The sequence below is a fragment of the Anastrepha ludens genome, chromosome 2 (assembly GCF_028408465.1).
Source record: "Anastrepha ludens isolate Willacy chromosome 2, idAnaLude1.1, whole genome shotgun sequence".
NCBI classification, from domain to species: domain Eukaryota; kingdom Metazoa; phylum Arthropoda; class Insecta; order Diptera; family Tephritidae; genus Anastrepha; species Anastrepha ludens.
The window spans coordinates 146,730,839-146,752,809 of record NC_071498.1 but is presented as its reverse complement, the minus strand read 5'-3'; the positions used below and the strand labels follow the sequence as shown (position 1 = coordinate 146,752,809).

Genomic DNA, 21,971 nt, shown 5'->3' with positions numbered 1-21,971 from the left:
CTATGCAGTTTGGGGCTTCCATAAAATTATCGTATTTTTCTCGTTCTGGGTGTGCATTGAACACCCAGGGTCTGAAAACAACTTTACGAACTTACATATGTATGAATGAGTAATAACTACATTATGCGTGTCGAGAAATCGCGATTCTAGATTAGAAGCTAAAGGCATGTCTTTGGCACATACATACATATGCATACATATATATTTGTATGTGTGAGAGGGAATTCAAGAATGGCATCAACTACACGAAATATTCGTTTTAGAGGCGCTTAAAAATTTTGTAATAAAAATATTCTTTTTTTCCCATTTGGTTTGTTCGAGCGCAAAAAGTTTAGTAATTAATGGACTACTACTACTACTTATTTCGTACGAAAAGTGCACCTCTGTGTATCTGCCCACTGTTTAATTCTCCAATAAAATATTTATTACCATTTTTACATTAAATACCCTATATTAAATTTTCTTTACTCTAATGAACCAATTAACATCGTGTGTTGCCATAATTTATTGCCACATAAATTATCTGTATATTAATGCCATAAAAAATATGCACGCATGAACTATTCCGCCAAAGCTGAAAAATATAGAAAATTATGTTGGATGAGGTTGGATTGGTACAGACAAACTGCTTTCTAAAAATAATTTACTCGGTGACCGAAAAGGCTATCGAAATATTTTTCCAGTCCCAATTCTACACGTTTTTAGGCCATTGCATACTTTCGCTGAAGCCAATTTCTCCAAGAAGTGGCTGCCCAGAAATCTCTAGCGCATTTAGAAGTTCGATGAATGCAGGCAGAAAGTGCTAATTGGATTCTACCTCTTTCTCAGCAGTATATGTAGCTTTTATGAAAATCGTTGTGCAGGCTCGGAACTGAGCGCTTATAGGACTGATGAAACTCTCGGCTAGTTTCGTGTGGTTTGTTCATCGATTGTTGTCTACCTGTAGTTTGTCTTATAATCTTTCCTCTAAATTCCCGCCTGCTTCCTCGTTTTCAGAGAGAAATTCAGACGCTTTGACGAAGGGCTTTTTGAGCGAATACCGGTTCAGTAGCCATTTACGGATGAAGCAACAAGTGATAGAAAATGTTTTTTCTACTACTTATACCCCATCCTTCGATAGATAATAGCTAAGGTGCAAGTGTATTTCTGACATGAAAAATATTCTCATAAAACAACAAAAAAATATTCTCATATTGAGAAACTGTTGTTCGGAGATCAACTGTAAAACTGTAAATCTCTCCAGTGATGTAATAACATCAAAACACTCAACACAAATCGGGGGAGAAGCTCGTACACATGCATACTTGTATATATGTCAAATCAGCTTGCCGAATGGTGGGCATTTATTCCTAAAACTCACGTCAAACAAAAAACGGCCCATATGAGTGAGTGGTTTATATTACTGATAAACCAATTTGCCGATTCGACGTTATTATTAATAACTATCCAAGAATAGACCGAAAGTTAACTTCCTTTTTTCGATGTTGTTAGTAGGTAAGTGAATATGCAAAATTGCCATATTATGAGTAGGAATGAGCTTCAGAAGACTCCTGACTCCAATATATAAAGTTGGTTCTAATAACGAGTGCTACAAGTAAAGAATTCATGACTTCTTGATTCACTACGTCTATACGAATTGTTTAAGTACAAAGCAGCTCTTGTGAAAATAATCTTTTGCTAACCAAAGCATACCAAGAAATGGACCAGTCAATTGTTCATTTGATTTGGCTCCTTTAGTCAACATTTTGTGGGGGTAAGTCAAGTTATTATTTTTATTATTATTATGTTATTAGCGAGATAAAAGGTGTGAAATTGGACCGACCGGATGGTCTTCAAAAGATGCAAGCGCAGTAATTTATAAATATGTAATAACGTCAAAGTACTGTTAATTAAATTTTTTGTTCGAAACATTTTTGTTGAAAAAAAGTTTTAGATAAAAAAACACATGGCCGCGGCAGTGGAATGTGTTGGTGCGTGGTTATCATTCGGTAGTGCCTGGGTGCGAAACTCCGGGCATGAAACATTAAATAATAGAAACAGTTTTTTCTATTAGCGGTTGCTCCTTGGCAGGCAATGGCAAGCCTCCGAGTGTATTTCTGCCTTGAGAAAACTTCTTATAAAAAAACCAGCTGTCTTTCGGAGGCGCCTTTAAATTGTAGGTCACTCCCTTTGTGGAATAAACGTCAAGACATGTACCACTAATAGGAGGAGGAGCTCAGCAAAATACCCAACAAATGGTGTAAGCGCCAATTAGTTTTATTATTACTTTGTTTTATTGCAAATTAAAGATTGTTTAAGGGGGCAGATACCTGTAAACGGCCATATTTTCTCTGATTTTCATTAAAATTATTTAAAATGAAGAAATCTATATATTTTGTTCAAAATTAGCATACAGTTTATTTATACATTAAAATAATAAAATTTTTTTTTTATATTTAATCATTTAAAATGGCGGATGTACACTCTATTCTTCCAGGAAGGTCGCAGCGGGGCTTCTCAATCGGCGGGCATTGTAGCATCGGCGTCAGTGGCCTGAATACAAAAAACCAAAAATTTTTTTTGTTTATTAATGTCATAACTTCTACATGATTAAAAAAAAAATGGAAAAAAAATCGCGGAATAAAATGCTTAAAAAGCAAATTAATTTTGGGCCAAATTTTCCTACTATTTTTGCTTAAAAAAAAAATGTTTCGAAATTTTTTCGAAAACTTATAAATTCACATAGAAAGTCATATCATAAAAAAGATGTGTACAAAATTTCAGGGAGATCGATATAGTTTTGAGAAAAACGCGTCTAAAGTTTGAATACGTAACTATACCTCTCCCAGCGCTCGAACGCAAAGAATAGAGAATAGAAATTTTACAGGTATCTGTCCCCTTAATATTTATTTTAATACTGCTTCCCAGTAAAAGTACGTTCAATGGCCACATAAGTGTTTCAAGAAAAGGGATAAATAAATAGGTGCCCCATTGTGGGACACAAAGCTGAAATCCCAATGCCTTCTATAGCATTATTTATACACATCGAAAAACATGGTTTTTGACAAACTTAAAGTATGTAATTAAATCTGTGGGAAGATTTTTAACTTTTGCAAATGGCGTCGTTCGTCAATCACATTTAACGCTTGTGAACTAAACAGCTGCAGTATACAAATAGACATAAACGTCAAAATACAAATTTTCATTACTCAAAATGAGTTTTTATTTATAAAAAAAGTTATTCAAAACCAAAATTGATTAAATAATTAAATATTTATACAATGATTTAACAGGCTTTTACTCGAATTTTCTTTTTTTTTGTAAGGGGTAAAAAACATTAAATAAAATATCAAAGAATTCCGCTATATTAACGCCCGCATGCAATAGTCGTGAAGTATTTACTTAAATTATTAAAAAAATTAGTCCACAAATACTGTAGGTGAGAGAAAACACGTGACAAGTAAATCCGCCAAAAAACTTCAAGATAAGATAAATTGCGCAAGACTTTTTTCCTAAGAATTACCTATTACTCAAAAAAATGTCGGCATAAGAGAAGACAAAATAAAAGACAATAAAAACGGTAATAAAATTTGGAAAAAGCTTTTGGGGGAAACATTTTTCATTTCATTTTTTTTTTAATTTCAAATTTTTTAATTTTTTTTTTTTCAAAAAACGAAGTACTAACAATTCAAGAACTTTTTTGAAGAACACATTTTTCAAAATTTTTTTTTCAAATTTCAAAATTTTTTATTTTTTTTTTCCAAACACGACGTACTGACAATTAAAAAAAATTTTGGGGGGACACATTTTTCAGAAATATTTTTTAAGATTTCAAAATGTTAATTTTTGTTTTTTGGAATTAAAATCATACCAAAGCCTAGAATTTTTCCATTAAAAGGACACCAAACTTGTTATTGCGATAGAAAATTTCTTGATTGAGTTTTGATCTTGAACGTATTATTTCGAAACGTCGACGAGCAATAGCTCAACATGCAGTTGTTAAAAAAGCCAGGTTTTGAGTTCTAAATTTGTTTTTTTGGAATTTGTAGCAAATAGGTACATACATGAGGCCCAATTTTGCCATCTTCAAGCTTTGATCCATCTGCATACCAGCACTTCGAACTGCGCTTGGATTTAATTGATTAGAATTTCAGTTAAATAAATTGTTTCGAAAGTTCTATGAATCGCTCTATGCATTGCATGACTGACTCTTACTTTTTGGCCAAAAGATGCGCCTAGATGTTGTCTTAAAATAAAACATTTAAAAATGTAGATCCTTTCAGGTTTCACTTTTTGTTCAAAGTACGGCTCTTAACAATAATTTGTGGCATCATTTAAATGTCCATCATGAGCACGTCAACAGGTAAAATCCGCAAAACTCTCGATTCATGCGTGCCTACCTAATTGTTGAGCACGTCGAGATATGGATGTTGAAGGTTGCTTAGCAACACTTAGCGCTATAGCAACAATATTCATAAAAGGAATGGCGCAACGTAAAAAAGCTGAAATTGTATATGTACATTCGTCAACAGTTCAGCGCGTTATTGAACGCCTTATGCATGAAAATCTTGTGGTAAATAAGGGACGACAGGCTACAAATAAAACTTTCGCAGCGAAAAACTGTCAGTGTTTAGCGTGCCAGATGAAGAAAAATCCAACAACAAGCGCTCCAAAGTCTGGCCATACAGAAACTGTTCGAAAAATACTGAGTGAAGCAAATTTTAATTCCAGAATAGCTCGTAATAAACCTTTCCTAAGTGCAAAGAATGGAAGTAAGAGATTTCAGTTTGCGCGTAACCATCTAAATAAGACTCCAGCATTTCAGAGGACCATATTTTTTTCATAGGATGTAAAAATAAACTTATTTGGATCAAATTTATTTAGCACGAAGCCAGTACGGAGCTCAAACCCCAAAATTTGTGAGCTACTACAGTTTCCGGCACCAAGTTCAGACCGTTCGCGCAGCTGACGCACGGGCAGCGATCGTTCGTGAGCTCGAGCACCTTAAAGTAAATAAAGTTTTTATTTATCACACCATTACTCGTTACAATGATGCTTGTTACATCGCGAGACGTCATGGAAGTGGTCATCAAAAGCCCACAACGTCACGTCAAATGGTTCAAAAAGTGAAAAAGCGACTAGAGCGAAATCCCCGGCGAAGTGTCAATCAATTGGCAAAAGAACTGAAAATATGTATCTGACCGTAACACCCACCGCACACTGAAAAATGATCTCAAAGACAAGCCTTACAAGATCCAAAAGGCTCATGGTCTCAAACCAAAGCAGCAACAAGTCAGAATTGGGAGAGCGGAGGAGTTGCTTCGCTTGGCCGAAAGCGGTTAGTTTCCGAACATTGTGTTTTCTGACGAGAAAATTTTTCAAATTGAGCAATTCGTAAACTCCCATACGATAGTGTTTATTTGACCGACCGTTCATACGAGCATTTGAGTCATCGAATGGCCATCAGGAGTGAGCACCCGCCACAGGTAATAGTTTTGGCCGCTGTAACCACAGATGGGCGCTTTCCAATCGTTTTTATCGAGCCTGGCGTCAAGGTAAATGCGAAATATTATCGGAAAAGTATTGTGGAGGAGGCCACAAATATTTCTGTGGCAGACCATGGGCGTTTCAACAGGACTCGGCACCGTCTCACAAAGCTCGAGTGAACCAACAATGGCTAAAAAACAACGTTTCGAACTTCATAACATCCACACAATGACTCTCAAATTCACCAGACGCGAATCCGATGGTTTATTCTCTTTGGGCCATTTTGGAGAGAAAGGTCCTAACTAAAAGATTCACCAGTCTCGAGGCGCTGAAAAAAGCCATTGTCCGCGAGTGGGCCAAAATACTTGCAAGTCACATTCGGGCAGCTTGCGATTCGTTTCGGTAGCGTCTCAAGGCCATAGTCAATGCAAAAGGTGGTCATATCGAGCAAGAGTAAATTGATTCTTCGGTTTGTATTATTTTCACACATTTTTTACTTTGAATTGAATAAAAGTAATTTTCCAAACTAAATTTATGGTATTTTTAATTGATCACACTTCGAGTGCACAAAGTAAATAAAATGTCTGCATACTCTGTTTTTGCATTGTCGCAAAATATTATGAAATATAGAACACCTTACAAAACATTGTATCTGTATCATATGAGGTGTGAGTAACTGTTGCATATAGATACTTCCACACGATTTTTTTGGTATCGTCAATCGTGCACTGTAACTATAAAACTGCGTTTAAGAGCGAATCCTTTGTTCTTCGGAACCTATTAAATCCGCTTAAGGCCAAGTGCGAGTTATTTTTATGGTAAAATTGTAGAAGCTGCAAATTAAGGAAAACATAAAAACCACTTACATACATACAGGTATTTAACAAAAATGCATGGCTATAAATATTTCAAAAACTTGTTTAAATTATAATAACGAAACGTTTTTTAATAACCGCTGATGCGAAGCTATTTATTTGAATAAACGTGTTTTTATGTATCCCACGAAGTATTTATTTACTCCCATGTCCCCGTAGATCAAGTGCGTTGCGCTAATTCAAAACCACTTTCAAACTTTTTTATTATCCATACCTTGCAATCAATAGGTTAACTTGCAACATTTCCATCATCTAAGGTGAACGAACTCTTTTACAAATAACATACAAAAGCACATGAATTGTGTTCTGCACTAGTCTTAGCACACACGAAGAAGTTATCAGACAGCAAATTTGTCTATTGTGCTCGAATGAATTGAATTGTTATTTGTGCCCGCACAAGTTCACGCACACACGCACGCAGCCAAATACGTAAGTATAGGAATGCACTTGAAATTGAATGCAATTTTCTATTTTTGTATTTATCAAATTACGAGTGATAATTAAACATAATAATTTATTTTTTTTTCCTGTTTTGTTTTCAAACGCATACGATTTGAATCATCTTCGTATACCGCGCGAAGAATTGTCACTTCACAGAATATTTGAACGAATTCGCCTGCAGCAACTGGGAACACCACCAACCAGCAGGAATGCTCATTGTTCACATATTCTCAATGAGTTGCAAGCATCTAAGCCACAAGCATTGTGTCCGAATTTGAATTATGGCAGTCGATTATTTTGCAAACAACACAAAAACACACAAAAAAGGCTAACCAAGCGGTCAAATGGTAACAAAATAAACGGGATCGGCTACACCGGCTATGGGTTATTGTATAAAAGAACGCCAATGTGTTTGTTTTTTGTGTTTTTCGAATGCAACTTCTATGCATGCACATACAATGTATGTACTTATATGTATGTGTATGTGTGTCACTTCTACATGTGACACCACACGAAGCACTACTGACGGACCAAATTGCAGGAATATGCCAAAATACTATGGACCGGCCGAATGTGCAACTGCGCAAACGCTATAAAAAACCACTCGCACACGATAAAATCTCGGCGAAGACTGAATTGATGGCGGCGAGTCGTCACTGGATTTTTGTAGCCGTCCATGGCAAACATTTATATGCCCCGTCATTCTTGGCCATCTTGTTATCATGTGGCTTAAAGGTTGAGGAATACTATGTGTAAGAAATAGTGGATAAAGAAGAATAAGTTGGCAACTGTTGTGTTGTGTTGTGCTGTGTGGTGCAGCGCATTCAAGCTTAAACCTTTACAAAGCTACTAACGCCTGAATGATACATATTGATGTGTGCAGCAAGTTTTTATGTGCCGTGTAGGAAAAGTTGAGGAGATGAAGAGGAAGAAAAGTTATAGTTCTACGATTGACTTACGTATTTGGAGAAAGAGGATAATGGGGAAGAAAGGTTGTAGCTCTACGATTACGTCGTGTACTTGCACGCCAATTTTTAACCGCTACGCGTTGAAATAACGAGTGGCGTTTCACAGGGCTCTGTTCTCGGGTCATTGCTGTGGAATATAATGGACGACGGTGTTGGTAATGGTTATGGTTGTAAGGCCTTTATGCACTGCGACCAGATTGATCTATTGTGTGCCCCTAATTACTTAATTATAATTATTTAGTATACCGAGGAATCGAAGCAGCTCCTTAGGAGGGAGTAATTGTAGGTCTTCCTCCTCTAGTCGGTACGAGCCCCGGATTCTTTGTCTCCTGTGGCCGAATGCCTCACAGTTGGTGATTAAGTTTTCCATAGACTCCTCTTCATCACAGCAGAACCTGTATAATCTTGTACTAGATAACCCTATTGTGTTAAAGAGTTTATTACAGGCAAAGTGACCTCCACAGAATAATCTGAGGCCCTTTTTATCTAGGGTTAGAGCAGATTTTGCTCAGTTGGCATTGAAGTTCAAAAACTTTTTGGAGTGATTAAGTTTGCTTGTGCCGTTCCAGTGATCCCTGATTTTAGTTGGAACCCATTTTTTGGTATCCTGTTTTAAATTATTTTTGTTAAAGCCGAAAAATGGGGTTCGTCAAATAAAAAGCCCTTCTGCCCCTTTTTCGGCATAAAAGTCTGCCAACTCGTTTCCTTCGTGTCCCTCATGTCCTGGTATCCAAATCAGTGTGACCTAATTATGAGTGACCAGTTTGTTGAGTGTTGTTTCACTATATTATAACCTTTGACTTGAATGTGAAGCTGTTCAAGGCTTTAAGAACCGATTGGCTGTCCGAAAGGCTGGATGATGGTGTTATCCGTGTCAACATTGCAGAAGGAACCAAGGTAATTGGCTTTGTCGACGGTTGTGGTTGTGGTAACGGCTAAAAATTTAGGCGATATCCGCGACAATGCGATCCATGCAAACTTGGCTAGCACAAAACAATTTATTGTAGAATTAGCGTAATAAAAGGCCAAAGCAGTCCTTATATCCAGCTGAACAAAGCCAGAAGCGGTATTTTTTAGAATCGAAAATTTCAACATATCGACCGTTACATCAATCAAATACTTGGGAATAATGATAGCTAAAATGCTGTCCTTCAAAGCACACCTCGAGTACGTCAACGAAAAAGCATTCACCACTACGACGGACGTACGAGGATCAAAATATAATCGCCGTCAGCTTCTGACTAATGTCGTGAGAAGCGAAATTTTGTACATTCGAGATCTACAGTCTATATATCGGTTGTGCGCATTACTCGTATGTAGCGCTGTTAAAACGGTGTCCGATGATGCAGCCTTAGTAATATCTGGCATGTACCTGCTAGGCATGCAGAGTTCGGCACTCGAAATGTAACCAATTAAAAAGAACATAAATTTAGTTTGGAAAATTACTTTTATTTAATTCAAACTAATATAAAAAATGTGTGAACATTAAACAAAATTAAGAATCAATTTACTTTTGCTCGATATGAACACCTTTTGTCTTGACTTTGCCCTTGAGACACTCCAGAAACGAATCGCAAGCTGCACGAATGTGACTTGCAAGTATTTTGGCCCATTTGCGGGCAATGGTTTTTTTCAGCGCCTCGAGATTGGTGAATCTTTTAGTTCGGACCTTGCTCTCTAAAATGGCCCAAAGAGAATAATCCATCGGATTCGCGTCTGGTGAATTTGAGAGCCATTGTGTGGACATTATGAAGTTCGTAACGTTGTTTTTTAGCCATTCTTGGTTCACTCGAGCTTTGTGAGACAGTGCCGAGTCGTGTTGAAACATCCATAGTCTGCCACCGAAATGTTTGTCTGCCCATGGCTTCAAAGTAACCTCCAGAATACTTTTCCGATAATATTTCGCATTTACCTTGACGCCAGGCTCGATGAAAACGATTGGAGAGCACCCATCTGTGGTTACAGCGGCCCAAACCATTCCCTGTGGCGGGTGCTACCTCGGGGTGGCCCATCGATGACTCAAATTCTCGTATGAACGGTGGGTCAAATGAACCCTATCGTTTTTAGGGGGGGTTTGCGAATTGCCCAATTTGAAAAGTTTTCTGGTCAGAAAACACAATGTTCGGAAACTGACCGTTTTCGGATAAGCGAAGCAACTCCTCCGCTCTCTCAAGTCTGACTTGTTGCTGCTTTGGTGTGAGATCATGCGCCTTTTGAATCTTGTAAGGCTTGACTTTGAGATCATTTATCAATATGCGACGGATGCTACGGTCAGATATTTTCAGTTTTTTTTTAGTTTTCGCGCAAGTCGAGCCTTCACTTTTTGGACCATTTCACGTGGCGTTGCAGTCCATTGATGACCACCATGACGTTTCGCGATGCTCCCAGTATCATTGTAACGAGTAATAGTGCCATAAAAAAAAAACTTTAATTACTTTAAGGTGCGCGAGCTCACGAACAATCGCTGGTTGTGATTTTTCAGCCAAATATAATGCAATCACACTATTACGTTTTAAATCCATTACTGATTTTCTTTTTTCGCGTTTACTCTCGGCAAAATGCTTCCGCGCACTTGTAAACAATACTCTGGACTGTCATTTAGCCAACTAAGAACAGCCCGTGCATCAGCTGCGCGAGCGGTCTGAAGTTGATTACACTTCGAGTGCCGGACCCTGTTTGAGATAACGAATTTTACTTATTCTCACGACATCGGAACCCAAAATTCGTAGCTTTGCTTTAGAGAAAGTGCTCAGTGCTATCCGCTTCCTCTAAGCAAGACACGAAAATCGAGCCCTCAATGATTCCAATGGTGGTCATATGCTGACCCCATGGGTTGTGTCCTATGCCAATACCAACCATCAACCGACCGTCTTTTCTACCAAGTTTTAGAAGAAAGAAAGACGGGTTTCTGTTCGGGCACAAAAACTTTGCACTTCTTCAGTGTTCTAGACTAGATCATCGCTCTTTATGTAAATTGCAGACCTAATCGCTGATCTAATTCATGATTCCTGCAGAACTGATTCCGATTATTGGCTCTGGTCCCTGTGGGGTAACCACTGATCTATAGTTGGCCAATTCATCGGCAATTTCAATTTAATGTGGGGCTTAAGTGGGCTGGTGTAGCTTGTAAAATTGAGGAACAAATAGTAGACCGAGGGATCCGAGAGAGCCAAGTTTGGAGAATAGAGGGGATGTGAAACGAGTGAGAGTCCTATTTCCATTAACTTTGTCATCACAACTACTGAGGCGTGAGCTGGTGCGTTGTCGTGATGGAAAAAGAAAATCACTCGACTTCCTCGATTCAAACGAATGCCAAACACAAATAAATATGCCGATCTGGCTGAAACTTGGAATGAGCTCTTCCAAGAAATGCTACTAACTAAGCATAAACTCAATACGCGCCTGTAGTGTCATCTCTCTGACCTTGAACGGACTTTTTCTAACGACCCTCTTTGTCATAATTTCAACTTCACTAAGCAAAACGCAATCAGTTAGGAACTTTCCTACGGGGTATGCATACAAATTTATACACGCCTGTAAACCATTCCAGAATGAAAATGATACTCAAATGTGCAAGTACATAATATACATACATATATAAACGTATATGCACGTAGATTTGTAATATCTAAAAAGCATATCTATCGTCGTTTGGTTAAAAGCTATAAAAAGAGTTAATAAAGTTCTTGGTAAGAATGGTTTAGGAAGAGAGGATGGTTTTGATTTTCCTAGAACTTGTTGTCGGCATTATAGTAATTAGTTGCAGGCATGCATGTTTGTAAGTATATATGTATATATACTAAATAGACTATTTAGTATTAAAATCGTACAATCGTTAGATCAGAGAAGTCCGCCAAGCGCGACATAAATTCTGAGCAAGTCCATTTCGATAATCTGAATAAAGATACATATTATACAAATTCAAAGCAGAATATTGCTAAAGGAGATAATTCTGTTTATTTTTGGTGAAACGAGTTATATTCAATACTATTTGCACACCACGTGGAAATCGTTATAGTCTACAAATATTTTTACGTTAACGCCTAAGAGTCTATTGCTCCGATTGAGTCTAATTACCTTTTCGTGGCGGCCAATCTTTGGATTGATCTCAACTTTTTGGACTAAAGTTCAGATCCATTTCTTGAGATGATTGGCTACCAAGAGTATTAGGTAGCACTATCTCCATTTAGCGGGTACTTAGGCCACTTCCTAGTAATCATGGAAGATTATGGTTTCGATAGCAAAATTGTGTAATATACCCAAACGATCGGCACATTGCCCCTAACATTAGCTTTAAAGGTGTTCAGATATTGAAATTCATCCATGTTACCTTCTACAAAATAAATGTTTCCAACTCAGCGCTTGGAATACCATCCACACTATCACAATATCAACTCCATGCTTCAGATTAGCCTTTGTATTCTTGAGCTCAAATTTAGAATAGGATTTTCTCCAGTCATAACAATTTCCATCCGACCCATTTCAATTACATTTGTTTTTATCAGTCTTTACTTTTTTTTTTTTTTTTTTTTTTGTCGAGACAACTAGCTAGTACGGCACTCAGACACAATTAAATCCATTGTACTGCACTCGGATTACCTTTTAGATTCTCGAAGAAATCTGAGTAGATCTTGTAGTGCCAAGAAACCAAGGCACCACATCAGTGTCTTACACATCAGTGCCAAAGACCTCAAGCCTGATTCGAGCGAAGGCGGGGCAGACGCACAGAAAGTGATCCGCCGTCTTACCCTCCTCTTCACAAGCTGGGTAGGGTGCACCGTTTGAGATGTCTACCTTTTCCATGTGCTTCGCCCACAGAAATTGGCCCGTCATCAGTTCAACCAGCTGCCTACAGTCCCTTCTGCTAAATGCCAGGAGGATTTGCGACAGTCGGTCGGGCATGACAGGTAACTTCAGTTTAATCCATTTGCAGCCTCTTTCAGCCTACCTGGGTTGTAGTAAGCCATTTGCCAACCTTGGCTTTGATGAGTGCAGAAGGGAGTGGCAGAACGGACTCCGGACCTTAAGAAATATAATAAGTACAAGTAGTGTTTTTTTGTACCATAGTACCATACTGAAATCTACATTATAAGTTATACGTGCAAGTATATTCAGTGGCAAATTTTATGTGGACGCTCTTGTTTTTCCAGACTAATACTTCTTTCAATTAATTCGCCCCGGGAAGTTATGTTTTTTTAGCATACTTCGAACTGTCTCACCACAAACCATTTTATTAGTAGTTTCCTTTAACATTCTATTAAGTTTTACGGGTGATATAAAGGAATTTATTTTAACTTCGTTTAAAATCATCCGTTCTTCGCAATCATTAAGTTTTTTCCTTTGTTCCTTGCGGCTTTTATTTTCAATCGTTTGTGTCTTCGTATGTGTTCAGTTTTGTCCACTGCGTTGGCTGAGCACCTCCTCCTCTTTGTGGTGTGCATTTTGATACTTTTCCACAAATTGAGGGACCTACATACAGTTTTATGCCGCCTTAGAACGGATTGAGATGACTTTTTATGAGTAGTGTTTTCGTGACTGAAATATTCTCTGAGGTTTACCATTGCTTGCGGAGGGGAAAACCCGCTATGGGGAAAACCTTTGTTATCATTTGGTGTTTCATGCCTATAACGGCTTTCGAACTCGAGCTCTATCGAATGGTTGTCATGCACAACATTTGGCTACGTAACCATACAAATTAGCATGCTAAAACTCAAATCTGAAAAATATTCACTAAATGATTTGTAAAACCAGTAGTTGTTGGAGAAATTGTCCAGAAAACTGAAAAAATTATGTTTTTCGGAACACAAACAAACTGATGGAAGCTCTGAAAACCGAGTAGTATGTACAATATTTAACTAGAAATATGTAAAAACTTAGTAGAAACTATGAAAAGCGTTTAAATGGTGAAATAAAGAACAGAGGATTGGCCACTTAATACCGATAAGGAAGTTTTGTCTAATATTTTAAGGAAATTCAATTTTCTTGCTTCCCGTTGGGAGCTTCGGTAATCTATTAATTTTGCAGATGAGGGCGGAGATCGTAGATTTAAAAAATAAATTTAGTAACTTATTTTTTAACGTGTACAACTTTCAATAGGAAAATATATTTGTACACTTAAGGGGAGAAGTCCATGTAAAATTAAAAAAAAATCGATTTTTTTCGATATTTCGAAAGTATAGTATCTGTGAAATGTTCGTGCGGAAATTCCTCATAGTATAGCTTCTATAGCCCACTAACTATGTAGCGCTCCTGTAGTTCAAACTTTAAACTCATTTATCGCGAAACTGTATTTTTAAAAACTACTTGTGTTGTAAGTCAAAAAGTTATCGACCGATTTGTTTGAAGTTTGGTGAGGCCTTTCTGTACATTACTATCGGAAGATAAACCCTAAATTTCAGATATTTCGCGTTGATAAATTATTTTTTTGGAGTTTAAAATGTCAATAAAATAGCTCTAAATTCTGACTTTTTTTCAAAGGCTTATTTTATAATTAATTTCAAACTTGTTTTTTAATTTTATAGGTTTATCCTTTCCGTTAATATGTTATAAAAAAAACAATTTCAGCCGATTTTGCGGCTTCTACATGGACTTCCCCCATTAAGTTCGACAATTCCCCTCGTCCGTACACACCATCGAAGATTTTGAGAACAGTCATTGGCCTACACACATATAAGATTCAACTGAAATTGAAGTCATATACTGGAGGCATCGTAGCAGTCAACGTTTCACTGCTAAGCGCTACACGTAAATAACTTGCGATTTGTGGCTCCCCACTTAAAAATCAATCGCCTATCGTATGACGGTGTAGGGGAAGTTGGGGTATATGTGACTATGGGGCAGATTTGATTGTGGCCCTTTTGAAGTCAAATTGGCGCCAGTAATGAAGTTTGTGAATTGGGAACAGTAAAATACACATGATTCCATTAAGCTTCAGGAAGTTTGGTAGTTAATGCGAAAATTTTGGCAAAAATGCATGGGATTTTATCATTTTACGTAAGCTTCTGCATTTTGTGACAGTGATATGTAAGTAACTTGTGAAGTGAATTCAATAAATATAATATTCTAAGGTGATACATTAATTTAAACAACACTACTTTTTTATTATTTCGAAAAGTATTTGGAATTTAAAGGCAATAAAATATTTTAAGTAAGAAAATTAAATTAAGAAAATAAAAGAATATGAGGTACATTTGATATTTTAAATGGGGTACATTTCACAAACAGCAGTTCAGTATCAACAAACATCTAAATATTACTAAGCGGATATTTCATAACCTCTCGAGCTCTGTCGTAACCGAAAGAATCGATGCGTAACTACCATTCGGAAGTGCGTAGCCTCAAAACCGGCTGTGTGTACGAAACACATTTGGAAGGAAACGTTTTTTCTAATGGCAGTCGCTCTTCGGCAGGCAATGGCAGCCATGAAAAATCATATGCCATTCGGAGGTAGGCCCCGCCGTTTTATGGAAGACATAAAAACCCACGCCACGTATATCAGAAAATTAGAGAATAGTGAGAAAATGCATAAAATGGGCATGGGACGATATTCGGCTAGAACTAAGACGTGCAACCATTTGTACAACAAAGGTTTTCCCTTGCCGAGCGAGTCCACTATGTTCAACTGCTGCCGGCTATATCATCCGAAAACTCAAATTAAGCGAATATGTTTTAAATGAGCCTTCATTTACATGGGCCGACACGGTTTACAAGAGGGTATTGGTCAAACCAAGTGCTGATTTTTTGAAAATTAAGCTTTTGAAGATGGTTCCATGTGTAGAAGTCCACGCAAGTGGGGAAAGTTACTGATCGCCATTCACTTGGGAGTGGCCAGGACGATTCTTCTACATATGGTTCAAGCAGCTCACAACGTAGCCCACGTATCCTCTGGGTAGCTTCCGAACACCCGTTCGGGAGTGAGCTAACGTGAGAAGGCGAAGCATTCCAGGATAGCTGGTTGTGCGTTGGGTTTGGGGCCCGGCACTTAAAAATCCCCCCCAATGAAAAGAACTGCAAAGCCTCGGATGAGAACTGCCTTTACTGATGACGACCCCTGCAAACGAAATAAGGAATATGATTTGAGGGCATGCACCTGAAATGTGCAGTCCCTTAATGGGGAAGGTGCCTCTGCCCGGCTGGTTGATGTCCTCGTGAGAGTAAAGGCTGGCATCACTGCCATCCAAGAGATGCGATGGACGGGGCAAGGTAAGAAAAACATAGGACCTTGCGACGTCTACTACAGCTGCCATGTAAAGGAGCGCAAATTCGGTGTCGGATTTGTTGTGGGAGAGAGACTTCGTCGCCAAGTTGTCGTTCTCTCCGGTGGATAATAATCCACATCAAAGCGCGATTTTTTACCATCTCGCTAATTTGCGCCCACGCCCCGACGGAAGAGAAGGACGATGCGACCAAAGATTCCTTCTATGAGCGCTTGGAACGTTCCTATGAGCGCTGCACCCGCCACGACATAAAAATCGTGCTTGGCGACTTCAACGCCAGGGTGGGCAAGGAGGGAATTTTTAGTCCCACAGTCGGAAAATTCAGCCTGCACAACGAAACATCCGGTAACGGACAGAGGCTGATCGACTTCGCCGGGGCCCGAAACATGGTAGTCTGCAGCACCAGATTTCAGCATAAAAAGATACACCAAGCCACCTGGCTGTCTCCTGATCGAAAAACGCGAAACCAGATCGATCATGTTGTGATAGATGGAAGACACGCTTCTAGTGTATTAGATGTACGTACGATCCGAGGACCCAACATCGCCTCGGATCATTACCTTGTTGTAGCCAAACTGCGCACCCGCCTCTGTGCAGCAAAAAACGTACATCTACCTACGCAAAGAATGTTCGACATCGAAAAGCTGCAATCACAACAGACAGCCAGAAGATTCGCCACTCGACTCTCACTCCTGCTCTCGGAGAGCACTGCCCAACAAACCGGCATGCGCGAGCAATGGAGCAACATTTCTCGTTCCCTACGTACCGCCGCCGAAGAAGAAATCGGATTCCGGCGAGCCCGAAAAAACAATTGGTACGACGAGGAATATCATGCTGCCGCAGAAAGAAAGGATGCCGCCTATAGAGCCACGCTGCGATCGGGCGCAACGCGAGCCATGTGGGATCGCTACAGAGAGCTGAAAAAGGAAGAGAGACGTATTATCCGACAGAAGAAACGAGAGGCCGAAATACGTGAGTGCGAGGAGCTTGAGATGCTGGCCAATAGGAACAACGCCCGAAAATTCTACCAGAAAGTTCGGCGGCTTACAGAAGGTTTTAAGACCGGGGCGTTTTCCTGTAAGAACAAAGACGGCGATCTAGTGACTGACGTACAGAGCAATCTTAAATTATGGAGGGAACACTTCTCAAACCTGTTAAACAGTGACAGCTGCGCATGTCATAGAGAATGTGAAGACCCCAATCGTTGACGACGGAATTGCCGTTCCGTTACCCGACCATGACGAGGTGAGAATAGCAATATCACGGCTAAAGAACAACAAAGCCGCGGGCGCCGACGGACTGCCGGCTGAGCTATTCAAACATGGCGGCGAGGAGCTGGTAAGGTGCATGCATCAGCTCCTATGCAAAATATGGTCGGATGAAAGCATGCCTGCCGATTGGAATTTAAGTGTGCTCTGCCCAATCCATAAGAAGGGCGATCCTGCAATTTTGCCAATTACCGCGGGATTAGTCTTCTAAATATCGCCTATAAGGTTCTAGAGAGCGTATTGTGTGAAAGGCTGAAGCCCACCGTCAACCAACTGATTGGACCTTATCAGTGTGGCTTCAGACCTGGAAAGTCTACCATCGACCAAATATTCACAATACGCCAAATCTTGGAAAAGACCCATGAAAGGAGAATCGACACACACCATCTTTTCGTCACTTCAAAGCTGCATTCGACAGTACGGAAAGGAGTTACCTGTATGCGATGTCTGAATTTGGTATCCCCGCAAAACTAATACGGCTATGGCAGATGACGCTGCTCAACACCAGCAGCGCCGTCAGAATTGGGAAGGGCCTCTCCGAGCCGTTTGATACCAAACGAGGTTTCAGACAGGATGACTCGCTGTCGTGTGACTTCTTTAATCTGATGTTGGAGAGCATCGTACGAGCCGCAGAACTTAATCGCTCAGGCACAATATTTTATAAGAGCGTACAATTGTTGGCGTATTCCGATGACATCGATATCATCGGCCTTAACAACCGCGCTGTTAGTTCTGCCTTCTCCAAACTGGATAAAGAGGCAAAGCGAATGGGTTTGGTGGTGAACGAGGACAAAACGAAGTACCTCCTGTCTTCAAACAAACAGTCGGCGCACTCGTGTATCGGCACCCACGTCACAGTTATATTATAATTTCGATGTTTTAAAAGACTTCGTTTATTTAGGAACCAGCATTAACACCGATAACAATGTCAGCCTTGAAATCCAACGTAGAATCTCTCTTACCAACAAGTGCTACTTTGGACTAAGTAGGCAGCTGAGCAGTAAAGTCCTCTCTCGACGAACAAAACTAACACTCTACAAGACTCTCATCATGCCCGTCCTAACGTATGGCGCAGAAGCTTGGACGATGACAACATCCGATGAAGCGACGCTTGGAGTGTTCGAGAGAAAGATTCTGCGTAAGATTTTTGGTCCTTTGCACGTTGGCAACGGCGAATATCGCAGAAGATGGAACGATGAGCTGTATGAGCTTTACGACGACATAGACATAGCGCAGCGAATAAAGATCCAGCGGCTTCGTTGGCTGGGTCATGTCGTCCGAATGGATACAAACGCTCCGGCTTTGAAAGTATTCGATGCGGTACCAGCTGGTGGTAGCAGAGGAAGAGGAAGGCCTCCTCTGCGTTGGAAAGATCAGGTGGAGAAGGACTTGGCTTCACTTGGTGTGTCTAATTGGTGCCGGTTAGCACGAGAAAGAAACGACTGGCGCGCTTTGTTAAGCTCGGCCAAATTCGCGTACGCGGTTATCGCGCCAATTAAGAAGAAGAAGGTGAAGCTTTGGAAGCAGCGATTGCTAAATTGAATGAACATGAAACACCGACGGTATTAAATCATGACAACCACTTGCCTTTGGGAAATTTGTATAATGTATAATCAAATAAAAGCCCAACCAAAGCATATAAACTACTTAAACACTTTTTTTAACGAATTCTTTACTTTTTATATCAAAAGATAAATAGATTTTTGTGGCATTTTGTTAAGGGGTTATATACAGTTAGAAGGCCGAAAAAAACTCATTTTCCAGAATTTTTCCTGAGAAACCTTTTAAATCTAAAAATGTGTACACATGTCTTTCAAAAACGACGTTTTACGGTGACCACTATAGGTATCTATGAACTGGATTCTCTGAAATTAAAAACCCAAACAGATTTCGTTAAAGTAATGTTATTAATCGAAGGAATAAGCAAAATAATTTTTTTTAACAAAATGGCGGTTTCTCAAGAACAAAAATCGATTTTTGACCAAAATATCGGTCTTGAATTGTTCATAAAAAAATATTTATCGGTGAGAAAAAATCTTTGGTCAATTACTAAAAAATATATTTAAGAACCTCGGGCATTAGGCACTTAACCATTTTTTTTTTGATATTTTAATTTCGAAAAGCACAGGTCGACAATTATGGCACACATTTTCTCATCTTTGCTATGTCTGCTTATTCCCGCTGAACGCAGAATTGTTACCAGTCGTTTCGGGAGTGTTCAGGATTCGTCAGAATGACTCTATTTGAAAATTATATTTTTATTATATTTATTTATATTTTTTTTTTACAAAATAAAAAAGTAGCGGATCGCAATTTCAGGCAAAGTATTATAATTTATTTAATAGCACTTGGTGGAAATGTTAGGGAAAGGTTTTTGAACAACTCTAAGTACTCACAAAATTCCGGAAATAATAGTTTTAAAAATTACAATGAAACAATTATTTGCCTTCAAAATGCCTTCAGTAACTTCCCCTTGGTTTGGCACATTTTAATATATTTTCTTCTAAATTTCACTTCAATTCATAATATGCAATCACACACATAATTTTACATGTTTTTATACTTGTATTTACAATATTTCAATGAAAATGAAATGCAAATGTATTTATCCATATCATCACATTCCAATTTTAAACGAGAGTTGAGAATTCATTGGAATTGACAACAATATTGGGTTGCCAGATGCCTGCAAATTAAAATAAAAATACGAACCAAAATGAAGTATTTCAGTTCAATGTTGATTATTGGAATGGGGACTATCTCCATACCAGATCCATACTACACGCATACATATGACATATTAATTTATGAGGGTAATTTTTATGAAGGAAAGGAGTTCGACAAAAAAATACTGTGAATAACCTAACCAGAGTCGAACTGGTAAGGGCTGCCCACGCGAAAAGAAGTTCTACGGAAAATTCAATAAATTTACAAACAGTGTGTGACAACACTGGTTTTTAATATTTGACTTTAATAAAATCTTTTGTTTTTATCCGATTGGATACCCCACGTCCGTACATTTTCCTACAAACGAAATCGCTCGATGTGGCAATACTGCACGTAGGAATGAAGTTGAGAAAAACATTTGTTTCCATTTCGCACAATATTCGCAATAAGGAACAAATCTGTTTAATCATTTATGTATGTGAATTAAATAGAAATAACTTTTGTATATTACGTGATAATTTTAATTTGTAGTGAATTTTTTTTATACTACTAGCTGCCTGTACTCGTTATGGCCCAGACCTCGCTAAATTCGGAGACGGAAGCTCTTACATTACGTAAATTGATTTTGAATGCCCGGAAACCGTTTGTACTACGTAATTTTAAAATGAACTGGAAATATTTCGAACAATCGTTAGAAGAATGGTGTTTAAATTATGACAAAGCCACAAATTCCTTGACAGAATTCGAGGTAATGCCTTGCAATGAAGGCAATCAATCACCACATTGGGAACGCAACAGAAAATCTAAACGAATGACATTATCACAATTTTTAGAAAAACAAAAATTAGCAACAGCAGATAAATGTTGGATTGGGCTTAACTACCAAAGGTTAAATAATTTGCCAGCAGCACTTAACGAAGGGATTGATTTTTCAAGGTTAGGTTTTAGTGAAGTTACCGACGAATGCAATTACTGGCTGTGCTCTAAGCAAACGAATACGCCGTGTCACTACGACACCTATGGATGTAACATTGTAGTACAAGTTTTCGGCAGGTATTAATTTATATATAATAAAAAAGCACATGTGCTTATATGCATTTACAATTTAATTAAATCTAATAAAATTACAAGGAAGTCATGGCTGCTTTTCCCACCAAAAACTCCGCTGACTTGCACAAGAATACCTTATGAAGAGTCTAGCATTTATTGTGAGGAGAATTTTTTTGCACCAAACATTGAAGAGGTGCAACAACTGTCAAAGTTTCATAGTTCCGCCTATAGATGCATTTTAAATGCAAAGGATGTATTGATAGTGCCCAAACATTGGTGGCATTATGTTGAGGCTATGGACGTCTCATTAAGCATTAACTACTGGATACCGTTGGAGAATGATAGAGAAGAACAATTACAGGAATGCATTGTTAAGATTTTAATTGAGCGCTTTGTAAAAAGTAGCAACCGGGAAGAGCGAAATTATATTCTTAATCCTAATCAGGTAAATTAGTGCCTAAAGAGGAAGCGCAAGTAAACGAAATACTAAACACATCTATACTTTTCAGGAGGACGAAATAAAAGATGATTCAGAAATATTTGAAATTTTAAAATATTTACATGAGAACTCTAAAGATAGTGGTCCAAAAGTAAAGGCCCGTCGACTTAATGTTTCATCTTGTCCTTATCAGTACTTAGATGAACTGGAGTGCGAAAACCTAATAAAAGATTTGCCCGAAGGAATGGTAGAATATCTCGCACCTATGGCAAAGGGTGATTACGAGGCCTTACTGAATAAAAATGCACAACGTTTTAAATTAATAAGAACAAACTCAGAACTCCACCAATTAAATGACATCAAAAATTCCTTAATAAACAGTGTTTGTGCTCCTACAGTAATAGAACAAATCAAAAAAGAATTTTTCAAACGCTATCAATCGTGAAGAACTAGCATTCGTCACTATTTAGTTATTAAAAAATGTTTTTGAATTAACATGATTTTTTATTGATAATTTTTCGATAGTTTCGTTTCTGTATATTGTATGTATGTATGTATAGGTATATATAAGTTCACGAGTA

At 38.4% G+C, this 21,971-nt stretch overlaps 2 protein-coding genes across 4 annotated transcripts in view; one reads left to right on the top strand and one right to left on the bottom strand.

Moving 5' to 3' along the window:
• The window catches only part of LOC128855528 (uncharacterized), a 31,198-nt gene extending 23,747 nt beyond the window's left edge, over window positions 1-7,451 (bottom strand). Inside the window, exon 1 of the mRNA XM_054090498.1 lies at window positions 6,556-7,451. Coding sequence (XP_053946473.1) covers window positions 6,556-6,593 — 38 coding nt within the window. The 5' untranslated portion in view covers window positions 6,594-7,451. The remainder of the gene's footprint in view (window positions 1-6,555) is intronic.
• On the top strand, window positions 1,332-21,883 carry LOC128855526 (HSPB1-associated protein 1). Of its 3 annotated transcripts, none has more exons than XM_054090492.1 (4): window positions 1,332-1,494; window positions 20,455-20,954; window positions 21,033-21,396; window positions 21,461-21,883. In XM_054090492.1, exons 2-4 carry the CDS (start codon window positions 20,470-20,472, stop codon window positions 21,833-21,835), a joined length of 1,224 nt encoding a protein of 407 aa, XP_053946467.1. In that variant the 5' UTR covers window positions 1,332-1,494; window positions 20,455-20,469; the 3' UTR covers window positions 21,836-21,883. The 3 variants fall into 3 exon arrangements, with proteins under 3 accessions (XP_053946467.1, XP_053946465.1, XP_053946466.1); XM_054090490.1 differs by lacking the exon at window positions 1,332-1,494 and adding an exon at window positions 20,266-20,375; XM_054090491.1 differs by lacking the exon at window positions 1,332-1,494 and adding an exon at window positions 20,313-20,375 and having other exon boundaries at window positions 20,433-20,954.
• Window positions 21,884-21,971: the final 88 nt, after the last annotated feature.

Bases quoted from the DNA above. Each gene is read 5' to 3' on its own strand.
- LOC128855526 (XM_054090490.1), top strand. From the start codon at position 20,301: ATGAAGTTGAGAAAAACATTTGTTTCCATTTCGCACAATATTCGCAAT. The intron at 20,376-20,454 runs GTATGTGAATTA...TTATACTACTAG, and splicing joins AAATCTGTTTAATCATTTAT to CTGCCTGTACTCGTTATGGC. The intron at 20,955-21,032 runs GTATTAATTTAT...TAAAATTACAAG, and splicing joins GTAGTACAAGTTTTCGGCAG to GAAGTCATGGCTGCTTTTCC.